This window comes from Oncorhynchus clarkii, chromosome 16 (assembly GCF_045791955.1).
Source record: "Oncorhynchus clarkii lewisi isolate Uvic-CL-2024 chromosome 16, UVic_Ocla_1.0, whole genome shotgun sequence".
Taxonomy (NCBI): Eukaryota; Metazoa; Chordata; class Actinopteri; order Salmoniformes; family Salmonidae; genus Oncorhynchus; species Oncorhynchus clarkii.
In genome coordinates, this window is record NC_092162.1 from 44,886,894 (window position 1) to 44,898,491 (window position 11,598).

Sequence of the window (11,598 nt, forward strand, 5' to 3'; positions counted from 1 at the left end):
TGGCCTTTTTGCCTTTGTGCAGATTGCTATGTCTCATTTTCGATGAATTGAAAATGAAACATTGTTGAAAGTGTCTCTCTTTTTCGAACAAGCTTTGCAGGGCTGGTTACAATGTCATCCCCTCAAAAATATATAAAAAATATTTGTTCTATGTTTGAAAAGGGTATTTTGTTTTTAAATGATATTGTAAATTGGAATGTTACAGTTATGTCTTTCATGGAGCTATCGAAATTGTATGGGAAATTCTGCTTAATCCAAGATTAAGATCTGGAGATCTGGTCAGTCAATTACTAATATACTAATACTCTTAGTAAGAGTATTTATCTTCAACTTGCAAACTGTGGATTCTATTCGATTAGATAGATTCAAATTGTATGTTAAACATCACAGCATAGTTGAAAGATATATGGTGCATAGAAATCCGAAGAGGGTGGCCAGCAGAGATGGATGGAATGGGCTGAGGGAAGCTGGGGGTTGAGATGTGGAACTGAAGACAAGTGAGAGTGGAGTTGCTGGGTGGGGGATAGAATGACAGTCAAAGATAAAAGTAAAAAATAAAGTCTAAATAAACAACAACAAAAAGTATGTTTCAATGACACTGAGGGGCAACACTGTTACATCCATTACCTGTTTGCCTGAGGCTGATGCCGTGCAGGTGCTTGTACGCGCGTAACCTCGCATTCAAACGGACACATGTACATGTACGCATCCTCACATGTACGTGTGCACGCATGCACACACACACACACACACACACACACAAATAGTTTTTGTTGTCCTTGTCTTCTGTTTTTTTAAATTGTTGTTTTCCTTTGTTTTTCTCTTTTTTCCATATTGCTGGTGCATTGGGGACGGTGGCTTGGGGTGGGCGTTTGGGGGTTCTCGGATGGTTGAGGGGCAGCTCTAAGGAATTGTGTGGGGGGGGGGGGGGGGGGGATCTTGGATGGTTGGTGGCCTAACGGTTGGGAGATGGGGCCGGTGGGCGATATGTTGCTGGATCGGGTCCCCGATTTGACTTGGTGGGAGATCTCTCAACGTGCCCTTGGGCTGGACACTTGACCCTGGTTGCTCCTGTGGGTCGCTCTGGATGGGAGTCTGCTAGATGACTGAATGCAACGTACATTTTGAACGGCTTCACTGCAGGTAGATTGTATGTTTTAATATGTAAAAATAAATAAACAGTTTAGCATGGTACATAAGACAGGCTACTTAAGGCAATAACACAGACATCTAGCAACCCAAAGTTTGAGTGTTAGAATCTCATTACAAGCACCTGCATGGCATCAGCCTCAGGCAAACAGGTATTGGATGTAACAGTGTAACAGATGTAACAACTACTTCATATTTTTTTGCTACTTTGCATGTTAGCTAACCCTTCCCTTAACACTTTTAGCTAACCCTTCCCTTAACACTTTTAGCTAACCCTTCCCTTAACACTTTTAGCTAACCCTACCCTTAACCCTTTCAGCTAACCCTTCCCTTAACCAGGGATGCAAACTGGTGAGGGCCCAAAAAGGTGACACTTTTTTTTTTTCACTGAAACATGCAAAAAATCCCTGCTAGGGGGAAATGCATGTTTTAGCTAATTAAACAACAAAAAATATGATCTACATGGTCAGTCTGTGTGTAAAATAAAAAGTGGTCAATGTGAACCTAACTCACAGCTAAAAAAAATTAAGAAAGCAATCCAATGTTATTTGTTGCCTAGACTTTACTGCAAATTACACTCAAGTTTTGAGAAAAACAATACACTAATATTGCAGTTAGCCATGAAAGCCTTTATAATAGAACACTTGTGACCACACACACACATCTAAGTATTGCACCTGGGGGAAAAACATCTTAAAGTACAAATAGAATGAAACAACAGGCATTCTATTTTTGCTCTATTATAATGGCAACTATAGTAGACATTGATCAAGTGCACAAGACTACATGTGTGCAAAAATAATGTTCACTGAGTAAAAATGTGTATTATCCCCCCTCACACACACACACGTGTTACTGTCAAGTTCAACACAACATAAGCAAAATCTTTGGGCTACACTGAACATTATTACAATTTCTGCCTCTGCATGCAGAGCATGATACCCTTTGTTGGCATACTTGATCTCTTTCAGGCAGAGAGTACACCTGGCATACCCCTTTTATCCACTGTATTGAAAAAGTGTGTGATGTTCCTTTCACCTCTATAGTGGCATCCAGCTTAAACCAGGCCCAGCTACACTTGATCTCTGAATGCACTTGTCTAACAAGCAACGCATCATTTTCCCCTAATTCTCTCATTCTGAAAATGAACTACATACTGTAGAAAAAAAACATTAGTTCACAGATAGTAGTTACGTTCGTTAGCTAGTTAACATTTCACAGATTGCCAGGGTCCAGTAAGCAACTAACGCATTATAACTTGAACGACAAGGAGTCGTATACCAGTCAATACTATAGCGAATTGGTTAGGTGAAATGTGACTAGTTTGCATCCCTGCCTAACCCTTTATTAACCTAACTCCTAGCCTCAATAATGTTTACCACCTAGCTAACATTAGCCATAACAAATTGGAATCCGTAACATATCATACGTTTTGCAAAATCTATCATAGAAAATGGATTACGGACATCCACAAATTAATACATATGAAAAAACGTACCTTATCATACTATATGGAAAGTCTCGGATTTACGGACAAAATACAAAATTCTCGAGACCAGGTTGCAGCAGTTAGCTACACCACTAAATGGCAAAAAAGTTATTAACTACTCTAAACACTACCTCAATTTGAATTTAGTTCACAACTCCTGAACACTGGAGTAGTGGTTATTGGCATTAATCTAATGAAGCAATCCATCTGCAATCTAGGACAATTTATAGGTAAACTGAGCGAGTGTTTTGGGGGTAGGATTACCACTTTTCGTGTTCACGCCGGACCTTGATTTAAAAGCAATACAATTAAGGCACGCGGTGAATGCCAAGAGAGGAATCACGTTAACGTCGATCCAAATAATTGAAGTGATTGTATTTTAGGCAATCAAACAAAACATATCAACATGGTTACTTCAGTGGTAAGAAACATAGTTGTAGGCTATGAGCTCTGGTGATCAAACACGGGAAAAGTATATGGACACATTTTACGTAATCCCATAGCCTTGGTTTGATGTGCTGTGAATTATGTAGGCCTACAGTTCAGTTTGTTTTTATGGATCATGGATTCAAAACTGAATAAAATGTATTTTGGGTTTGGGACTTTTGAGACCAAACCATTGGTTTTTATCAGAGAGAGTACAAGTATCTTATGTGTTTTTGACCCAGGTCTGAAATGGCAACGTCCATACTTCAGGCAAGGGAAACAGGCTGCTCTAGATGCAGACATAGCTACTTTTCACTCACAATAGAACAAACCAAAAACACTTACAATAGATAGTATACCTTTAATAATGACCATGATCAAATCTAAGAATGTGATAGTGACCTTTGATACAACGCATATTAAATTCAGGGGTGACTTAAACATTTGTTTTCTTAAATGTTGATATATTCTCATGAATAATTTCCAATACCATTACATAAATCTGATTCCCTCAATAAATCACACTCCCCTCTGTCTTTCGCATACAGACATACACAGTACAGCAAGCAGGTCCCGGAAAAAAATAAATCACACAGATACCATATATACTATTCTCTGGGTTTTCATACACTTGACATTAAATCAGTCAAATTAATTTTAAGATTACATATTTGAGGCGTTCTCAGTTAGCATTGCCAGTACATTAAAGCTTAAAATTTCTGAGGATGAAGTGGAAGGGTTATATCAATGCTTTAATTCTGTTAAGAAAAGGACAAGGATAAGAAACAGAGTGACAGGGCTATCTTGATTTTAAAAGCAGTACATGCTACATTTGTCCCCAAAATGACTTAGTTTCATTGACCCCGTTGTTGGAATGATGGGGAACAGAGAAAAGTAACAACTATGATTTAAAATTACAAGGAAGAAGACAACAATAGTATTGTCCGGCTAAGAACTTGAACTCAAGACAGTTTACATTTCCACCCCATCAAGAAAAAAGAAAGGGACCTCCTTTGAGAGCGGATGTTCTAGACATCTTTCCCCTGAATCTTTTTGCTGACACACTTGAGTTACAGTACAGCAAATAGAGTTTCATTGACACTGTTGTCAGAAAAAGTGTTAAGGCTCCACTGAAAAAAAAAACGAAAATAAAACATATTGTATCTCTTCTTCAACAAATTGTTGTCACAACAGTGTTAAGCCAAGTGACACCTAATTTCAAAAATATTTCTTCTTTTTTTTTTAAACATTAAAATGTTCTAATGTCACAGCCTTTCACATTATCCATTATATGCATCATTTGCAGAAGCTTTTCACATCTTCTACCAAGCCACAAGACCACCCTCACATGGACAAGAAGGGCATAACAGAACAGTTTATTTTGATTATGCAAAATAAAACTGGCCAAGTACAGTTATCAAACATTTGTCAAGATTCAGTTAATTGTCGCATTCACTCTTCCTAAATCAGAACAACCAATACAAGCACTTAACGTTTCTCCAACACTCACACCACCACAAGTTGAACAGTCACTGAATATCAGCAGCATGTTAGATTTTGTTAAAGAAGTGCAGATATTTGTTACTCAGTTAAGGATGTGAGTGTGGGAGTATAGCAAATAAAGACCTGCCAGGCTAAAAATACAGAAAGAAAGAAAACAAATAAGGATGAAGCAATTTGATTAATGGAAACTGACTTCATCCCTGCGCACGACTTAGAGACTGGGAACCGGACCAGAAGCAGTGTGGCTCAAAGTTTGATGTGGGCCAAAATAAATAGGAGTTGACAATTTCTTTATGTCCTCTTTTTTCATGATCTAAATTCCATTATGTCCATCCAAGTATAACCATTGATCAAGCTATAAGGAGCATTCCTCTATTGTGGTTTACTTCGGTTTTGGCGTTCCTTGGGTGGAGAGGGGAAGAAATAACAAAAGTGTTACCATTAGAAAAACTTCACTGAATAAAATCTTCCACCCCCCCTACAATGGTTTATTATTTCCTTAGAGACATAGGGAACAATGTCTTGATGGGCAGAAGCCAAATAAAAGGTGAAACACTCAGAAAAGGTTATTTACCTGATCAAGTCGAGACCCTCTCTGTATTGGAGCTGGCTCATAGGTCTGTTGAAAGAAGAGGCATTTAGGGATGGTTACACCTCCTCCACAAAACAATAAAAACAGCAAACAAATACAAAAGGGTAGACATTTGGTCTGTGATGGGACAAATCAAGTAATACAAAACTCAGGCTGTCCCAATATTTTTTTAAATCATCCCTATGTAAAAAGGAGATATACACTGCACTTGGAAAGTATTCAGACCCCTTCCCTTTTTCCACATTTTGTTTCGTTACAGCCTTATTCTAAAATTAAATAAAACGTTTTCCTCAATCAACATTGAATACCCCATAATGACAAAGCAAAGTTTAAAAAAAAAGTTGAATATACACTACCATTCAAAAGTTGAGTGTCTAGTTTGAGAAATAGATGCCTCACAAGCCTTCAACTGGCAGCTTCATGAAATAGTACCTGCAAAACACCAGCCTCAACGTCAACAATGAAGAGGCAACTCCGGGATGCTGGCCTTCTAGGCAGAGTTCCCCTGTCCAGTGTGTGTTCTTTTACATTGGCCAGTCTGCCTAGAAGGCCAGCACCCCAGTCGCCTCTTCACTGTTGACGTTGAGGCTGGTGTTTTGCAGGTACTATTTCATGAAGCTGCCAGTTGAAGGCTTGTGAGGCGTCTGTTTCTCAAACAAGACACTAATGTACTTGTCCTCTTGTTCAGTTGTGCACTCCTCTTTCTATTCTGGTTAGAGACAGTTTGCGCTATTCTGTGAAGGGAGTATTACACAGCGTTGTACGAGATCTTCAGTTTCTTGGCAATTTCTCACATGGAATGGCGTTAATTTCTCAGAACAAGAATAGACTGATGAGCTTCAGAAGCTCTTTGTTTCTGGCCATTTTGAGCCTGTAATCGAACCCACAAATGCTGACGCTCCAGATACTTCATTAAAATCAGAACAACAGTTTACTGCTGTGCTAACATAATTGCAAAAGGGTTTTCCAATGATCAATTAGCCTTTTAAAATGATAAACGTGGATTAGCTAACACAACGTTCCTTTGGAATAAATTAAAAAATCTGCCGTTTCCAGCTACAATAGTCATTTACAACATTAACCATGTATTTCTGATCAATTTGATGTTTTATTATTTTTTTATTATTATTTTTAAATGTTACCCCGTTTTCGTGGTATCCAATTGTTTAGTAGCTACTATCTTGTCTTGTCGCTACAACTCCCGTACGGGCTCGGGAGAGACGAAGGTTGAAAGTCATGCGTCCTCCGATACACAACCCAACCAAGCCGCACTGCTTCTTAACATAGCGCGCATCCAACCCGGAAGCCAGCCGCATCAATGTGTCGGAGGAAACACCGTGCACCTGACAACCTAGGTTAGCGCGCACTGCGCCCAGCCCGCCACAGGAGTCGCTGGTGCGCGATGAGACAAGGATATCCCTACCGGCCAACCCCTCCCTAACCCAGATGACGCTAGGCCAATTGTGCGTCGCCCCACAGACCTCCCAGTCGCGACCGGTTACGACAGAGCCTGGGCGCGAACCCAGAGTCTCTGGTGGCACAGCTGGCGCTGCAGTACAGCGCCCTTAACCACTGCGCCACCCGGGAGGGCCATTTGATGTTATTTTAATGGCCAATTTTTTTGTTGCTTTTCTTTCAATAACAATGAAATTAAGTGACCCCAAACTTTTGAACGGTAGTGTATATATATTTTTATACATACCTTACAAAAGTATTCAGACCCTTTGCTATGAGACTTGAAATTGAGCTCAGGTGCATCCTGTTTCCATTGATCATCCTTGAGATGTTTCTACAACTTGATTGGAGTCCACCTGTGGTAAATTAAATTGATTGGACATGATTTGGCAAGGCACACACCTGTCTATATAAAAAAAAGGTCCCACAGTTGACAGTGCATGTCAGAGCAAAAACCAAGACAAGAGGTCAAAGGAATTGTCCGTAGAGGTCCGAGACAGGATTGTGTGGAGGCACATCTGGGGATGGTACAAAAACATTTCTGCAACATTGAAGGTCCCCCAGAACACAGTGGCTTCCATCAATCTTAAATGGTAAAAGTTTGCAACCACCAAGACTCGTCCTAGAACTGGGCGCCCGACCAAACTGAGCAATCGGGGTAGAAGGGCTTTGGCAAGGTAGGTGACCAATAACCCGATGGTCACTCTGACAGAGCTCCAGAGTTCCTCTGTGGAGATGGGAGAACCTTCCAGAAGGACAACCATCTCTGCAGCACTCCACCAATCAGGCCTTGATAGTAGAGTGGCCAGACGGAAGACACTCCTCAGTAAAATGCACATGACAGCCGCTTGGAGATTGCCAAAAGGCACCTAAGACAATGAGAAACAAGATTGAACTCTTCACCCTAATTGCGAAGCACCACATTGAAGGAAACCTGGCACCATCCCTTCAGTGAAGCATGGTGGTGGCAGCATCATGTTGTGGGGATGTTTTTCAGCAGCTCGGAAGTACAGAGAGATCCTTGATGAAAACCTACTCCAGAGAGCTCAGGACCTCAGACTGGGGCAAAGGTTCACCTTCCAACAGTACAACAACCCTAGGCACACAGCCAAGACAATGCAGGAGTGGCTTCGAGACAAGTCACTGAATGTCCTTGAGTGGCCCAGCCAGAGCCCGGACTTGAACCCAATCCCATGAGAGCCCTGAAAATAGCTGTACAGCGATGCTCCCCACCCAACCTGACAGAGCTTGAGAGGATCTGTTGCAAACAATAGGAGAAACTCCCCAAATACAGATGTGCCAAGCTTGTAGCATCATACCCAAGACTTGAGACTGTAATCACTACCAAAAGGTGCTTCAACAAAGTACTGAGTAAAGGGTGTGAATACTTAAATGTGATATTTCATTTTTTGTTATTTTTATACATTTGCTAAAATTAAATGTTTTGCTTTGTCATTATGAGGTAGTGTGTAGATTGATGAGTAAAAATACGTATCAATTTTATAATAAGGCTGTACTGTAACAAAATGTGGAAAAAGTTCATGGTTCTGAACACTTTTTTGGGGGGGGGGGGGTCTATTCAAAAATGGATGAAACCTATCTGTGATCAGTTAGTTTAGGATCTTTGTGATCAACAAGAGACGGTAATTATGATTACCTTTCTGACAACCTCCTCTTCTTCCTGTCTCTTCTCATAGTGGGAGAAGTCATCAAAGATGGAGGTGGTGTGTTTGTAAGTTGCGATGATCTTGAGCACCTGCTTAGCCTTCTCTAGAGGGACCTCTTGAGTGTCCCTAGAGTTGGTCACCGGCTTGTTGTCGTTGTTTTCCAGCCTGATGTGCCTCAGCTGGCTATTAGGCACGTCTTTCACAAACAGCCAGTCCACGTCAAACTTGCCTTTCCACTTGTCCTGCGCCCAAACGCCAGCACTGGTGCCGTAGTCCACGGGCGAGAGCATCTCTGCCACGCCACAGAAGTGGCCGCTACCATTGACGCTGAACAGCAAATAGACAGGGCCTTTGGCATTGATGGCACGGAAGGCTGAGTCCAGACGCTTGTTGCCATGCTCTGTGCTGCACCAGATGGAGTACTTGATGGAACGGTGGATGTCGTCCTCAGAGTAGCTCTTGATGATGAACACGCGGCCATTCTTCAGGTTCCAGTCAAACTCCTTAGGGTTGTAGCTGTGGGCAGCCCGCAGATTCTCCAGAACAGGGTGGTTCTCTAGACCTGGGCCAGAACCTGGAGGCACACCTCCACCCCCACCACTAGAGGAACCGCTGCTGTCCATGCTGCCCCCACCGTAGCCCGGGTTACGGTTGCGTGGAGCAACCCAGCGGGTCTGAGGGGGTGGGGCTGAGTTGTGGTTCTGGTATGACTGCGGGGGGGGCGGGCCCATGGTCATCTGCTGCACAAGGGACTGGGCAGATTGAACAGACTGCTGAGGGGGGAGCCCGTGGGGGAGGTGGGCATGGCCATGAGAGTGGAGCTGCTGCTGGTGGTGGGACAGTGGAGGGGCCACTTTGCTTATAGACCCCTTGTTATCCCATGTCCCAATGTCCATATTGTGTTTGATGGGTGGTGGTGGCAGGGCTCCCCCCATGGGCATGCCTGGCTTGGCCTTCAGCTGCTGTGGCTTGGCTGGTTTGCTAGCGATAGCAGCCCAGGACGTGGGCTTAGGAGGGGGCATGCCAATTGGTGTTCCACCATTGCCTGTAGAAACAGCCTGAGCCACAGCACCACCGCCGATCACAGAGCCCACACTCTTCACGCCTGAGCCATTGCCCGACACATCCCCACCTATCTTCAGCCCCAGCATCCCCTGCTCCAGGCTGTTCATGCCTGGTGCCTTGCTCAGTGTGTCACTGTGGAACCCTGTCTGACCATCAGGGACTAGTGTGCCCCCCAGGGAGCTGGGAGGGTAGCTGTAGCTGCCCCCATAGGCTGAACTCTGAGTCTGCTGGCCTTGAGACCCACTGGTACCCCAGGTGGAGAAGGCTGGGTTCTCAGGGAAAAAGTTAAATCTATGTGGGTAGATGCTGCTGCCAAGCCCCCCAGGCTGGCCAAAAACGGTGTCATGCATGAAGTGGTGGTCTCCATTGCTAAGGGGCGCATAGGGGGTCAGGTAAGGGATCGGGGGGTCGCCACCGGTGGACCAAGGTGCCTCGCTCAGGGGGTAGGGGAATCCAATGGAGGGGGCATAGTAGCTGGACAGGTAAGGGTCAGTCATGGATTGGTAGCTGTTGTTCTAGAGAAAAAAAAGGAGTGTAAATACAATTTTGAAATCCTGATACATCAAACTAATTATCAACATGACCTACCATCACAAACTCCAATGACCGTCAGCTTATACCCCCAAAATTCTGATTTTAGGACCAAAGGGCCATGCGTGCAGTACTTAAGGCATCATCTTTAATTATGCAAATGTGTAACAATATCAGCTAACAATGTAGCCAAGCAAACGTCCTGTCCTCCTGTGAGAAAATATTGAGTTATGGTCCTCCCTGCAGCCAAGCCACTTTTTTATTTTCTAATTCAGACACAGATACACACATTTCAAAAGTCACTCACCTGATTGGATTGGCCAGTGAGATAGGGCTCAAAGTCATTATCATGGACAGTTTCCTTCTGGTGGAGTGAGCCATTTTGCACTGAAACCGGAAAGACTGATAGTAGGGTTATTTATCAATGTGTGTCAAATAAACAGACACACACATGTACATGTCTTTTCAGTCAGTACTGATTAACACTTGGGTGTGTAAAAGCAGCAAGACATCAAATGCATAACAAGACACCACTGTATTTACACCGCAGCTGCATTGTTTGTAACTCAGTCCGTGCATGGTCAGTGCTTGCTACCAGCAACCAGCTGAGCAATCGCAGTCTACCTAACGAGTCGAAATTGATTTAGCTAACATTAACTACAGTGATCTTACCTTTAGCGTCTTGTCCTTTTGAAGTCTTCATTCCCGTGTAATTGGTTAACATGTAAAAGAGAGAAATCTGTTTTAGCTGTCTAAGTAACATCCAACCCACACTCGCTGAAAATTAGAGGCTCGCTTATATTAACGTTAGTTACTTAACTTTACTATCTAGCCAACAACCAGTTTCCTAGCTAACTAAACACATTGCGTTAGCACAGAACCACAATTTACTAGAGCTGGTAAACCACTGCAACAGCGGAAACTGAGCCTGACAATATTAATAAGGAGAATACATGTGAAATACATAATGTTGGGTTTTTAGCAAACCACATAGCTAGCTAACGTTAACTAGCTAAGCGCTAGGAACAAAACGTGGCGATTGCTTCAAATTATTATTGGTATAAAAAGGTCAGATTTATTACGTGTTAGCTAGCGGCTAACTAAATTGGAGTTAACGTTAGCTAGCTAGATTGAATCACATCTCAGCAATGGGTGGATTGGGCGCACAACCAACCACCTTTCCTCAATGCAAGGCCTTGAGTCGACGCTGAGTGGATTTTTTCCGGGAAATACAGTCTGCCTACCTGAGGGTCAATACTTGTAGCAGACATAATTCATGAAGCAAGCCACTGGATTTGTGTAGAGCGTTTCAATTAGACGCGTTCCCTCAAAACCTGCGTTTTATTCGTATCCCAGTACAGTAGCTAGCAAGCTAATCAGCAAGATGTTTTCCTTCGTTACAGTCAGCAGCAAGCTAACTCAAACTACTGTTCCAAGGCTCAATTCTGCCAGTCCCCCAATGTTTACGTAAATCCAATTTTGAGATAGTCCTGGTGGTTTCAAAGGGTCCACTGTTAGGATTAATCCTATGTATTTTTGCTTTTCCCCCTTTATCCACCAAATTGCAGTTATTGTGCTGATGGCCCTGTTCACTTCCCCCACTAGCAGTTTCATCCGGGGTCTAAATGAAGGGATTGACGTCAGCGGCACACCAGGCGCGGTGCCTCAACGACAAAACGTCGGAAGTCATGCATCTTCAATAGCAGGACTGCGGTAATCGC

General features: G+C 43.0%; 1 protein-coding gene across 2 annotated transcripts; it reads right to left on the minus strand.

Annotated features, from left to right (window-relative positions):
* Nucleotides 1–3,400: 3,400 nt before the first annotated feature.
* On the minus strand, nucleotides 3,401–11,598 carry LOC139368563 (YTH domain-containing family protein 1-like). 2 transcript variants are annotated; one of them, XR_011626977.1, is made up of 7 exons: nucleotides 11,122–11,598; nucleotides 10,550–10,574; nucleotides 10,185–10,279; nucleotides 8,272–9,861; nucleotides 6,862–6,970; nucleotides 5,142–5,186; nucleotides 3,401–4,969 (listed from the first exon to the last, which is right to left on the minus strand). XR_011626977.1 is itself a non-coding variant. In XM_071107586.1 (6 exons), exons 1-6 carry the CDS (start codon nucleotides 11,146–11,148, stop codon nucleotides 4,940–4,942), a joined length of 1,812 nt encoding a protein of 603 aa, XP_070963687.1. In that variant the 5' UTR covers nucleotides 11,149–11,516; the 3' UTR covers nucleotides 3,401–4,939. The 2 variants fall into 2 exon arrangements, 1 of the variants encoding a protein (XP_070963687.1); XM_071107586.1 differs by lacking the exon at nucleotides 6,862–6,970 and having other exon boundaries at nucleotides 11,122–11,516.

Bases quoted from the DNA above. Each gene is read 5' to 3' on its own strand.
- LOC139368563 (XM_071107586.1), bottom strand. From the start codon at position 11,148: ATGTCTGCTACAAGTATTGACCCTCAG. The intron at 10,280-10,549 runs GTAAGATCACTG...CCCTACTATCAG, and splicing joins AAAAGGACAAGACGCTAAAG to TCTTTCCGGTTTCAGTGCAA. The intron at 5,187-8,271 runs GTAATCATAATT...TTCTTTCAACAG, and splicing joins AAGAGGAGGTTGTCAGAAAG to ACCTATGAGCCAGCTCCAAT.